Here is a 12,608-nt window from a genome sequence, read left to right on the forward strand (position 1 = left end):
GCTGACTCACTCAGGAGAGAGTGGGTTAAAGGGTTGGATTAAATAATCCATTGGGCCCATAATCTAACAGATTTGAGTTCTATCAAACGAACATTACTACTATATTACAACATTCATGTAATTATTATTTTTGGGATAATTAATTGCACATTCAAATTAAAAAATCACAACGTACGGCCAACCACTAATTGAAATGCATGGCCACCCTAGGGTTCCGGCACCGATATTATCGGACAACCCTACATTCATCTAAATATAGACATCATAGATCAAACCCTACAACTATAAATACATATCTCTTGGCAACGAAATAATCATCAGCTTCAGAGTTTCAAAGGGGATTCATTCATTTAATAAAGGTAGCGAGATCTCCCCTTCTGATCTCTGAAATAATCACTGAAGATATAATAAATTTAAATTAAAATAAAAATGGGGGACGATGGAAAGAAGAAGAAGATCCTCATCGGAGGTCTCGCTTCCGTTCTTCTTGTCGCTATGGTCGTTTGCGTTACTGTTGGAGTTGAGAAGAACAGCGGCGGTAACGCCGCTGCACCTTCCACCGGCGGTGGAAGTGGTGGAGGAATCAGCACAGCCAACAAGGCTGTGCATGCGATATGCTCACCCACCGACTACAAGGAGACTTGCGAAAGCAGCCTCTCCGGCGCCAACACCACCGACCCTAAGGAGCTCATCAAGGTTGCCTTCAACGCCGCCGTCAACAACATCGGCGAAGCCATCAAAAACTCAGCCCTCTTGAAAGACGCCGCCGCCGATAACAGCACCAAAGATGCCTTAGACATCTGCAACAACGTGCTTGAATCCGCCATCGACGATCTCAAAAGAGCCGGCGACAAAGTCGGCGCATTCGACGCTAGCAAAGTCGACGAATACGTGGAGGATCTGAAAGTGTGGCTGAGCGCCGTCATCACGTACCAAGAAACATGCATCGACGCCTTCGAAAACACCACCGGCGACACCGCCGAGAAGATGAAGAATCTATTGAAAACTGCTAGAGAATTGTCCAGCAATGGTTTGGCTATGGTTTCCGATGTTTCCTCCATTATCGGACAGTTGCAGCTCGGTAATCTTGGCGGCGGCGCCACCACAAGCAGAAGGCTGTTCTCCAACGACGATTGGATCAAGAGAAGGGTTCTAAGAGGGAAGGCTTACGCAAAGCCAAACGCCGTCGTAGCACAAGACGGCTCCGGTCAATTCAAGACAATCAAAGAAGCCATTGATTCAGTCCCAAAGAACAATGAAAAGACATTCGTCATCTACATCAAAGCCGGTGTTTATAAGGAACACGTCGAAATCCCAAAGAAGATGAACAAGATCGTCTTCATCGGCGACGGTCCTCTCAAGACTAGAATCACCGGCAGCAAGAGCTTCGCGGGCGGTGTCAAGACCTTCCAAACCGCCACCGTTGCCGTCAACTCCGAGGAGTTCACGGCGAAGAACATCGGATTCGAGAACACCGCCGGAGCAGAGGGTCACCAGGCGGTGGCGCTACGTGTCTCCGGCGACAAGGCGGTGTTCTACAACGTGGCCATAGACGGGTACCAAGACACACTGTACGCACACAACTACAGACAGTTCTACAGCGACTGCTCAATCTCCGGCACGATCGATTTCATCTTCGGCGATTCCCTCTCACTCTTCCAGAACTGTAAATTCATCGTAAGAAAGCCGATGGACAACCAGGCATGCATGGTCACAGCACAGGGGCGCGTGGACCCACGCAGCGTCGGAGCAATCGTCATCCAGAACGGACACATCACCGCCGAAGCCGCTTTCCTAGCGACAAAACCGGCGATCGATGCATACCTAGGGCGGCCATGGAAGGAGCTCTCGAGAACAATAATCATGCAATCAGATATTGACGGGTTCATATCACCAGACGGGTGGTCGCCATGGATGGGTAACTTTGCTCTGGATACATGTTATTATGGGGAGTACCAGAACCGTGGAGCCGGGTCGGGTCTAGCGAACCGGGTCACATGGAAGGGTATTAAGAAAATAACACCTGAGATTGCTCAGAGCTGGACCGGTGGTGTTGCCTTTAAAGGTGATGAATGGATTAAAGCTGCTAGGGTTCCATATGTTCCCACCCTAATGAAGATTTAATTTATTTATTAAATAATTGTTTTTTTTATTTTTTGTTTTGGGATCTTGTAATAATAGTTGATTTCATTTAATTTGTTGTTAAGAGAATTCTTCAGTGAACATATAATAGATTTTGCTTTAATAAGTACTTATGTTGTTTCAATGTACGTAATTAAAAACGTATGTTATTAATTACAAAATTAAAAACGTTTTAATTATGATTTTACAGATATAAAGGGATCATATTGTAAAATTTTAAAATTAAGAGACTATGGTTTATATTATCTTGTACGTAGTAAACAGCTCATTTTTATTTTGATAATTGAATTACAAAATTGTAATTGCAATGTATTAAGAAACCTATATGTGTGATCACATTTTAATCCAAACACTTCAATATATTTAAAAAAAAATATATATTATGAGTCATGATGTATGGACTTGCACCAAAAGGCGATGATACTTAGCCAAAGATCCTCTAATAAAAAAAAATTAATTTGCAATTGCCTAATAGTTAAGAGTAATAAATAATGGAGTTTCAATTTGCTTGACTACAATAAACTATATTCCATACTTATATTAATAATCACTATTAGTAATGAACAATTAATTCATTAGTTAGTAGAACTTTATATGTATCTAAAGTAAATTCGTACTAAATTTTAATTAATATAGGTTGATCAAACTTCACAATTATTCCACTTGACGTACATATACATCACTTGTAGCTAGTATTGCACGGTACATATATGTAAAATTCGAATTATTACACCTTAAAACAATATTGTATTGCAAATCAATCTATAGCTTACATAGAATCAAATGGCTAATGGGGTTCCTTAAGGGATGGCCTAGCGGTTGGAGCAAGAGAGCTTGTGTCAATTGACCCAAGTTCGAATCCCCTTGCCAGCGGTCGCTAGGTCGAGCTTGTCACACATGGTTAGCCTAGTGTGGTTTACATCTCTCGTATTGTTTGCAAGCTATTATACGAAAGTGTAGGTTTACCCAATGCACCTATATGGTTGGCTGCGGGTTCCTGCATTACCAAAAAAAAAAAAAAAAAAAAAAGCTAATGGGTGTCTGACCAAACTTATAAGCTGGCAAAAGTAACTTACATAATATTTAATAACTTAGAAACCCTTGCAAAGTTTTTGATAATTTTTTTCAAAAAATAAAAGTAATTTTTTTTAAAAAGAGTTGATGAGAACTTATAAGATCTTTTCTAAAAAGTTTAGTATTCCAACACTTCAAAAATTAATTCTAAAAATAAGATCTGATAACCTAACAATTATAATAACAGTTTATTAAATATAATAACTTATCAGATATTTAAAATAAACTTAGGTAAATGAGCTACTATAAGTCACAATTGAACATTATCATTTGTAAATAATATTAAAAAAAAAAAACCTTCTTTATCATTGAATGACAACATAAGGAATTCAATATATTTGTCAATCAAGATTTTAAAAATTCAAACTTTTTCCGAAAAATCATTTATAACATCAATTATTATTATACATTTCACACTAATATATGTGAATAAAAAAAAATTCTTTTTTTTTGAATTCCACCGATTCCCTAGATAAAAAAATAATTTTGAAACAAGTTTTATCATTTCAATTTTGAACATTTCTATATATTTTTAGCAACAAAATTCGATTTAATATTTAGCTTCAAAAACAATATTTCTTTGCATTTTATGAGTCTGTTAATTCCGATTCAAAATTAGACATAGTCCATTCTTATAATTAAAATTAGAACTAAAATATATTATTATTAATATTATAAAAACAAAAAGGATAACAACTTAAGTCCCATGTGGAATATTAGCCAAACATTCGTCCTAAATATTACCCATGGACAATATTAGAAGCAAAAGTCTAACCACTCAAAATTATCTTAATAAACGTCGTCCGTTAATTTTAGAAGCAAAACTAACCACTAAAAATTTCTTTAATTAACGGCGACCGTTAATTTCGCCGTGAGCGGCCTCTTTAAATACCCTTGTCTTCTTCTTAACAAATGCATCACATTCATTAACACAGAGTTCAAAGGGAGAGAGGGCCCTCCTTAATTAGAGCTCTGTTAATAAATTAATTATTTATCACTGAAGAAATAAAATAAATATATAAATTAAAATGGGTGACTCCGACGGTAATAAGAAGAAGATTATCGTCGGCGGGATGGCCTCAGTCCTTCTCGTGGCCATGGTTGTTTGTGTCACCATCGGCGTTTCCGGCAGAAACAGCGGCGGCGACGCCGCTGCATCTAACAGCGGCGGCGGCGGCGGTGTTAGCACCAGCACCAAGGCGGTGCAGGCGATTTGCTCTCCGACGGATTACAAGGAGACCTGCGAGAGCAGTCTCGCCGGCGCCAACACCACTGACCCTAAGGAGCTGATCAGGTTGGCTTTCAACGCCGCCGTGAATAACATCGGTGACGCCATAAAAAACTCCACACTCTTCAAAGACGCCGCCGCTGATAGCAGCACCAAAGACGCGTTTGATATCTGCGACGACGTTCTCGGTTCCGCCATCGACGATCTGAAAAGAGCCGGCGACAAAGTCGGTGAATTCGACGCCACCAAGGTGGACGAATACGTGGAGGATCTGAAAGTGTGGCTGAGCGCCGTCATTACATATCAAGAAACATGCATCGACGCCTTCGAGAACACCACCGGCGACACGGCGGAGAAGATGAAGAATCTGTTGAAAACTGCCAGAGAATTGTCCAGCAATGGACTGGCTATGGTTTCCGATGTTTCATCCATTATTGGACAGTTGCAGCTCGGAAACCTAGGCGGCAGCACCAGCCGAAGGCTGCTCTCCAAGGAAGAAAGAGTTTTGTACGGCGGCGATCCCACCGACTACGCCCCCGGAGAGGACCCCTACTGGATAAAATCCCCTCATTCCAGAAGACTACTTTCCGCCGCCGCCGCGCCGTTGAAGCCAAACGCCGTCGTTGCACTAGACGGCTCCGGCCAATTCAAGACAATCAAAGACGCAATCAACACCATCCCAAAGAAGAATACACAGCCATTCGTCATCTTCATCAAGGCCGGTCTGTATAAGGAGCATGTCGAGATCCCGAAGAAGGTGAACGGAGTTGTGATGATCGGAGAAGGACCTTTGAAGACCAGAATCACCGGCAGCAAAAGCTACGCCGGCGGTGTCAAGACTTTCCATACTGCCACAGTCGCCGTCAACGGTGAAGATTTCATGGCCAAAGACATCGGATTCGAGAACACCGCCGGAGCCGAGGGGCACCAGGCGGTGGCACTCCGCGTCTCCGGCGACAGAGCCATATTCCTGAACGTCGCCATCGACGGGTACCAAGACACGCTCTACGCACACAACTACCGACAGTACTACAGAGACTCATCCATCTCCGGCACGATCGACTTCATCTTCGGAGACTCACTCGCATACTTCCAGAACTGCAAGTTCATCGTCAGAAAGCCAATGGACAACCAGGCATGCATGGTCACAGCACAGGGGCGCGTGGACCCACGCAGCGTCGGAGCAATCGTCATTCAGAACGGTGACATCACCGCCGAGCCAGCTTTCCTGGCGACAACACCACCGATCGATGCATACCTGGGCCGGCCATGGAAGGAGCTCTCAAGAACAATCATCATGCAGACAAATATCGGCGGATTCATTGCACCAGAGGGATGGTCGCCATGGATGGGTAACTTTGCATTGGACACGTGTTATTACGGAGAGTACCAGAACCGTGGAGCCGGGTCGGGTCTAGCGAAACGGGTCACGTGGAAGGGTATCAAGAAAATAACACCTGAGATTGCTCTGAGCTGGACAGCTGGACTTGCCTTCAAAGGTGATGACTGGATCAAGAGCTCCGGTGTTCCGTATAATCCTTCCTTCATGCAACCTTTATAATTAATTAATTTTTTTATTTTTTATTTTTATATATACATTTAATGGTTAATTCCATTTGTTGTAATGTAATCATGATATAAGAATTCTTCAGTGAGTATATATATATTTTTTGTTTATGATATTAAGTAGTCCATTTCTTAATTCAATTTTTTTTTAACTTGTGGTTATTTATAAGAAATACAGCCTAAAAAAAAATATTAAATGTGAGTTATAAATTAGTCACCATTCACCAAAATACTTGTTTAGAAAATAACATGTGACAATAAAATATGTAGATCGTTCATTGTTGTCATCGATATATGGTTCTTTTTCGAGTTAATTGCAAATACCACCCTTGTAAAATCTCTAATTGTCAAATATTCCCATGTCAAAAATAAATTCGCTCATACCCTTGTGTAAACAAAGTCAAGGCATTGAGACCCCTGAGAGCAAATCGTGTCTCTCACGTACTACTATTGCGATTTTTTCTTAATTATCGACTGTGAAATGACAAAAATGTCCCTCAAGCCCCTATACCGATCCCTCCCTCTTCTTCATTCTTCATCGTCCCAACATGTACCAATATCCACCAACGATTACTGCTACTAGCCGCAAATGAAGATGGTGTAAGAAAACTCCCTCTCGACGATCGCGAAATTACACTACCACAACTCCTTTATGGGCCTCAGCCGCACCTCCGCCGCAAAATGGGACGCCCTCAATTGGGAAAAGTGAATCCAAACCTCGGCCCAACCCCACTCCAATTCTCCCTCCTACTTCCACAACAACAATTTCTAGACTTGCAAAAACGCATTCCACAGCCATCTACATACCCATTATCAGAAATTGACAAAATCGATCAAGCCACGAGCTTCTACGCCGCCACCAAAAAAATCGGAGCTTGAAGAAGCCCAAACAATTGATGGATGTGGTGGTGCATGGTGGGCGGCGGCGGTGAATGATAAGTATGATTGGAAATTGAGAGGAAGGGCTGCGACTGGACAAAATTGCAGAAAGTATTATTACAATTGGAAAATTGCAATTTAGCCCCCCAATTTAAGTTTTAGAAGTTTAACAAAATTCCAATTTGGCCTCTTAAATTATTATAATTTTATGTTATTCCACTCAGGGGTACATACTTGTCTTTTACATTCGATCAACCATTAAAATGATATTGGGTGAGCTTCGAAAAGTATTACACAAGGGATATTAGCGAATTTTTTTTTAACAGGAGATATTTGACAATTAGAAATTTCACAGAGATGGTATTTGCAATTAACTCGTTCTTTTTATGTAGAGATATAGTCAATGTACAATATTTCTTCTTTTTTCTCAGAAATAAAGGAAATGAGGAAAGTTAAGATGGCCTAATATAGCAGAAATATTTTCTTAGTTTTGCAAAAATGGATTCTTCCTCAAGAAGTAGTGTGCTAAAACTTATTGACGTTATTTAGTACCGGCGGAATTTGAAGCAGTGGCCAATGAAGCCGGGAAGTTAGTGCATGCATTCGTTGTTATTTTCCGTCGTCGATCCAATATTGAAACCAACGGATGAGAGATGTTTGACACTTTAATTTGCTCGAAAAATATCAGCTACTTATTGAAATTCAGCATCGATCGCCATATATATATATCCTCAGTTCGATCTGCTGCCTGCATTTATCGAAACAGAAACCAATACAACTCCAAAGATGGATTCAATCTTCATCCTCGACTCTCTCCTTATCAAAGATTTAATTCGCATATATCGTTTTTCATTTATAGGGTTATCAAAGATTTAAATGGCCCTTTTTATATAATATATTGTGATTATATATATTCCATTCAGATAAAAAGTAACAGTACTATGCATTTTGAATTAAACAATAAAAATTATAAACAGCAAATAAGAATATATGATTATATATATAGTTCACACCAAACTCGGTGTTCTAGTTTGTTGGTTTTTATATAAAATTAATGGTAATTAGTTCCATTTGTTGTAAGTTGTAACTTGCAATGTAATCATTGAAATTTTAAAACCTTTTTTTTTTAATTATTAATTAACCACGTTTTTAATTACCTACATTGAAAGTACTTATTACAGAAATCTATATATTCACTGAAGAATTAAATGGAATTAACTATTACAAGATCCCAAAACAAAAAATAAAAAATCAATTATTTAATAAAAAAATGAATAAATAAATTAAATTTTCATTAGGGTGGGAACATATGGAACCCTAGCAGCTTTAATCCATTCATCACCTTTAAAGGCAACTCCACCGGTCCAGCTCTGAGCAATCTCAGGTGTTATTTTCTTAATACCCTTCCATGTGACCCGGTTCGCTAGACCCGACCCGGCTCCACGGTTCTGGTACTCCCCATAATAACATGTATCCAGAGCAAAGTTACCCATCCATGGCGACCACCCATCTGGTGAAATGAATCCGTCAATATCTGATTGCATGATTATTGTTCTTGAGAGCTCCTTCCATGGCCGCCCTAGGTATGCATCGATCGCCGGTTTTGTCGCTAGGAAAGCGGCTTCGGCGGTGATGTGTCCGTTCTGGATGACGATTGCTCCGACGCTGCGTGGGTCCACGCGCCCCTGTGCTGTGACCATGCATGCCTGGTTGTCCATCGGCTTTCTTACGATGAATTTACAGTTCTGGAAGAGTGAGAGGGAATCGCCGAAGATGAAATCGATCGTGCCGGAGATTGAGCAGTCGCTGTAGAACTGTCTGTAGTTGTGTGCGTACAGTGTGTCTTGGTACCCGTCTATGGCCACGTTGTAGAACACCGCCTTGTCGCCGGAGACACGTAGCGCCACCGCCTGGTGACCCTCTGCTCCGGCGGTGTTCTCGAATCCGATGTTCTTCGCCGTGAACTCCTCGGAGTTGACGGCAACGGTGGCGGTTTGGAAGGTCTTGACACCGCCCGCGAAGCTCTTGCTGCCGGTGATTCTAGTCTTGAGAGGACCGTCGCCGATGAAGACGATCTTGTTCATCTTCTTTGGGATTTCGACGTGTTCCTTATAAACACCGGCTTTGATGTAGATGACGAATGTCTTTTCATTGTTCTTTGGGACTGAATCAATGGCTTCTTTGATTGTCTTGAATTGACCGGAGCCGTCTTGTGCTACGACGGCGTTTGGCTTTGCGTAAGCCTTCCCTCTTAGAACCCTTCTCTTGATCCAATCGTCGTTGGAGAACAGCCTTCTGCTTGTGGTGGCGCCGCCGCCAAGATTACCGAGCTGCAACTGTCCGATAATGGAGGAAACATCGGAAACCATAGCCAAACCATTGCTGGACAATTCTCTAGCAGTTTTCAATAGATTCTTCATCTTCTCGGCGGTGTCGCCGGTGGTGTTTTCGAAGGCGTCGATGCATGTTTCTTGGTACGTGATGACGGCGCTCAGCCACACTTTCAGATCCTCCACGTATTCGTCGACTTTGCTAGCGTCGAATGCGCCGACTTTGTCGCCGGCTCTTTTGAGATCGTCGATGGCGGATTCAAGCACGTTGTTGCAGATGTCTAAGGCATCTTTGGTGCTGTTATCGGCGGCGGCGTCTTTCAAGAGGGCTGAGTTTTTGATGGCTTCGCCGATGTTGTTGACGGCGGCGTTGAAGGCAACCTTGATGAGCTCCTTAGGGTCGGTGGTGTTGGCGCCGGAGAGGCTGCTTTCGCAAGTCTCCTTGTAGTCGGTGGGTGAGCATATCGCATGCACAGCCTTGTTGGCTGTGCTGATTCCTCCACCACTTCCACCGCCGGTGGAAGGTGCAGCGGCGTTACCGCCGCTGTTCTTCTCAACTCCAACAGTAACGCAAACGACCATAGCGACAAGAAGAACGGAAGCGAGACCTCCGATGAGGATCTTCTTCTTCTTTCCATCGTCCCCCATTTTTATTTTAATTTAAATTTATTATATCTTCAGTGATTATTTCAGAGATCAGAAGGGGAGATCTCGCTACCTTTATTAAATGAATGAATCCCCTTTGAAACTCTGAAGCTGATGATTATTTCGTTGCCAAGAGATATGTATTTATAGTTGTAGGGTTTGATCTATGATGTCTATATTTAGATGAATGTAGGGTTGTCCGATAATATCGGTGCCGGAACCCTAGGGTGGCCATGCATTTCAATTAGTGGTTGGCCGTACGTTGTGATTTTTTAATTTGAATGTGCAATTCAATTATCCAAAAAAAAATAATTACATTTGTTTAAAGCTCTAATATTTTAATGTTCGTAAGATATAATTCAAATTTATTCGATAAATTAACATTAAAACACACATATATACATGAATGTGTGAATGTGGTACACAAATATTTTTATAAGTTTAATTAAATTAAACAAGTATATCTGGAATATATAATCATTAGAACTTAAAATTACCTAAAATTAGAAAATGTACACTTATTAAGTAAATATGTAAGATTGCTGAAAATTACAATTTATTTGGAATATTAATAAATTTAATAGAAGCCAGAAGGCAACCCTAAACTATATATGGAAATGACATAATTTAATAGAGACAAAAGTTTAACCTTTTTATGTTATTCTTTTTCTTTTCTTTTTTTAATTGTGGTGTTTTGTAAATGTTAGAAATTTAAATCTATTAGAAGATAGAGACATAATATCGGGCGCTCGCAACTCGGTACAAAATCAAGCTAATAGAGATGGCTCGGGAAGTGGTGTGGTATTTAGAAAGTGGGACAAGATTTGGAGCATCTCACTTCCCTCGAAAATTAGATTGTTTTTATGGCGTGCATGTGCAGATATTTTACCGACCAGAGCTGAACTTTTTCGACGAAAAATACATGACTGTCCAATCTATATGCGTTGCGGCGAGAGGGTTGAAACACTCTTGCATGTCGCTCTACATTGTAGTGGCATGGATAAGTTATGGGCTGAGCAGCCGTTTACACTTGACATTAGTTCCGTCTTCCTCTCTACATGGGATTGGTTTGAGAGAATGCAACTGAAATGGAACGAGGATACTATACAGCTTGCAATAATCATTATCTGGAAAGCTTGGGAATCTACAAATAATGAGATGCATGGAAAACCAAGCCTCAAGCCGCTGAATTTTACCAGTTGGAGTTGATCGTATATATTTGGAGTCGTATAAACAAGCAGGGCCGGTTCTGAGGGGAGGCGAAGTAGGCGGTCGCCTAGGGCCCCCGAATTTTTACCAAAATTTGGGGCCCCCAAATTATTTTATTTACACTTTATATATTAGTACTTATTTTTTTTAAATTTATTATATATAATACTTTGGAACATCGGTTCTAAAATAAATTTAATCTAAATGATCAATAGATATTTTTGCAATTTTCCAAACTTTGGGGCCCCTAAATATTAAATTTATAATGTCTTAATTACTTATTTTATTCTAAAATAAGAATCAATATTCATTAGTGTATTTAAGTTTATAAATATTTATGAAGTCTATTTGCTATAAAGATTATACGTCACGGGAGGAAGTGAACTAGCAAATCATATTGTTAATTTTGAATTTTTTTCCACATTTTTTGCTACTTTATATTCATACATTTCAAAAAATATTTCGGGGGCACAGCCCCCCGAACCCCCACAATCTTGTATTTCATCATTTTTAGAAAATATTATTTATATTTTTTTAATACATTCAATTTCGAACACCCGTTAATAAAAAAAAATGGTTTATCAAATAGGGGGCACCTGTTTTCAGTTGTTCTTTAAATCTCGCCTAGGGCCCCCGAATTCTCAGGAACGGGCCTGTAAACAAGCACAATTTTCACCGGTGATAACTATGACCCAACGCCATCCTAGTAGATGGAAAGCTTCACATGTGGGTCTTATTAAAATAAATGTTGATGCAGTTTTCCAAATGGGGTGGAATTTTATTATGTACTGCGATGGTGGCTCGAGATTGGAACGGAAAGTGTTTATGGTGGAGTGTGATGCAGCGTTCGGGCAGACCAAAAGTGATTGAAGGCGAGGCTCATGCGATTCTTCATGCACTTACCAAGGGTCGGAGTAGAGGCTTGGAAGAAATTATTGTTGAGAGTGATTGTCTGCCTATCATTGAATCCCTCACCATAGGCAATCTTCTGGAGTCAACTTATGGTACTTTCTTGGAGGAGAGCCTGGCTCTGTCCAAATCGTTTAGAAACTGCTCGTTTTCATTTGTCAAACGAAATGGTAATAGACTAGCTCATTTATTAGCTGCTAAGGTGGATTTTTCTTGTACTGAAGATGATAACCTTCCTTTTGAGTATGGCGAATGATGTCTAATAATACTGATTTATTTAAAAAAAAAAAAAAGGTAATTATAAACATTACATTAAAATGTAGAATAAACAAATTTAATCATATTTAATCATATATTTTTTTACAACCGAGAGCAAACCAATTTAATCATATTTTTACCTTGTGGATGGACATGTTGGAGAGTGAAGGTCTTTCATTTGCTAGTGCAATTCGAATTATTATTATTTAAAAAAATATATATATTAGAATTTTACATATTAGTAGTTTAGTTTTATGATCATTTTATAAAAGTGAGTGTTCTTATCGTTTTAAATTTATGAAAGATGTTAATTTTTTGAAAAAGATCTTAATTTTTTTTAAAATAAGCTGTTGGAGAGCAAATAAGAT

At 40.0% G+C, this 12,608-nt stretch overlaps 3 protein-coding genes and 1 non-coding gene across 4 annotated transcripts; 3 read left to right on the forward strand and 1 right to left on the reverse strand.

Annotated features, from left to right (window-relative positions):
- The first annotated feature begins 290 nt into the window (after nt 1-290).
- On the forward strand, nt 291-2,248 carry LOC105961009 (pectinesterase). The gene has a single exon (XM_012985243.2). The coding sequence runs from the start codon at nt 430-432 to the stop codon at nt 2,122-2,124; it is 1,695 nt and encodes a 564-aa protein (XP_012840697.2). The 5' UTR covers nt 291-429; the 3' UTR covers nt 2,125-2,248.
- A 1,868-nt stretch (nt 2,249-4,116) lies between these two features.
- Nucleotides 4,117-6,124, forward strand: LOC105960999 (pectinesterase). Its single transcript, XM_012985232.2, has one exon. It carries the CDS (start codon nt 4,245-4,247, stop codon nt 6,003-6,005), a length of 1,761 nt encoding a protein of 586 aa, XP_012840686.2. The 5' UTR covers nt 4,117-4,244; the 3' UTR covers nt 6,006-6,124.
- Nucleotides 6,125-7,997: 1,873 nt separating this feature from the next.
- LOC105960990 (pectinesterase) lies at nt 7,998-9,994 on the reverse strand. Its single transcript, XR_016029944.1, has one exon. It is a non-coding gene; the product is annotated as a pectinesterase (transcript).
- Nucleotides 9,995-11,866: 1,872 nt separating this feature from the next.
- LOC105962131 (uncharacterized) lies at nt 11,867-12,238 on the forward strand. Its single transcript, XM_012986415.2, has one exon. It carries the CDS (start codon nt 11,867-11,869, stop codon nt 12,236-12,238), a length of 372 nt encoding a protein of 123 aa, XP_012841869.2.
- The last annotated feature ends 370 nt before the right edge of the window (nt 12,239-12,608 follow it).

Source organism: Erythranthe guttata, chromosome 14 (assembly GCF_056151865.1).
Source record: "Erythranthe guttata isolate IM_541 chromosome 14, IM_541, whole genome shotgun sequence".
Taxonomy (NCBI): domain Eukaryota; kingdom Viridiplantae; phylum Streptophyta; class Magnoliopsida; order Lamiales; family Phrymaceae; genus Erythranthe; species Erythranthe guttata.

Bases quoted from the DNA above. Each gene is read 5' to 3' on its own strand.
- LOC105962131 (XM_012986415.2), top strand. From the start codon at position 11,867: ATGGTGGCTCGAGATTGGAACGGAAAGTGTTTATGGTGGAGTGTGATG.
- LOC105960999 (XM_012985232.2), top strand. From the start codon at position 4,245: ATGGGTGACTCCGACGGTAATAAGAAGAAGATTATCGTCGGCGGGATG.
- LOC105961009 (XM_012985243.2), top strand. From the start codon at position 430: ATGGGGGACGATGGAAAGAAGAAGAAGATCCTCATCGGAGGTCTCGCT.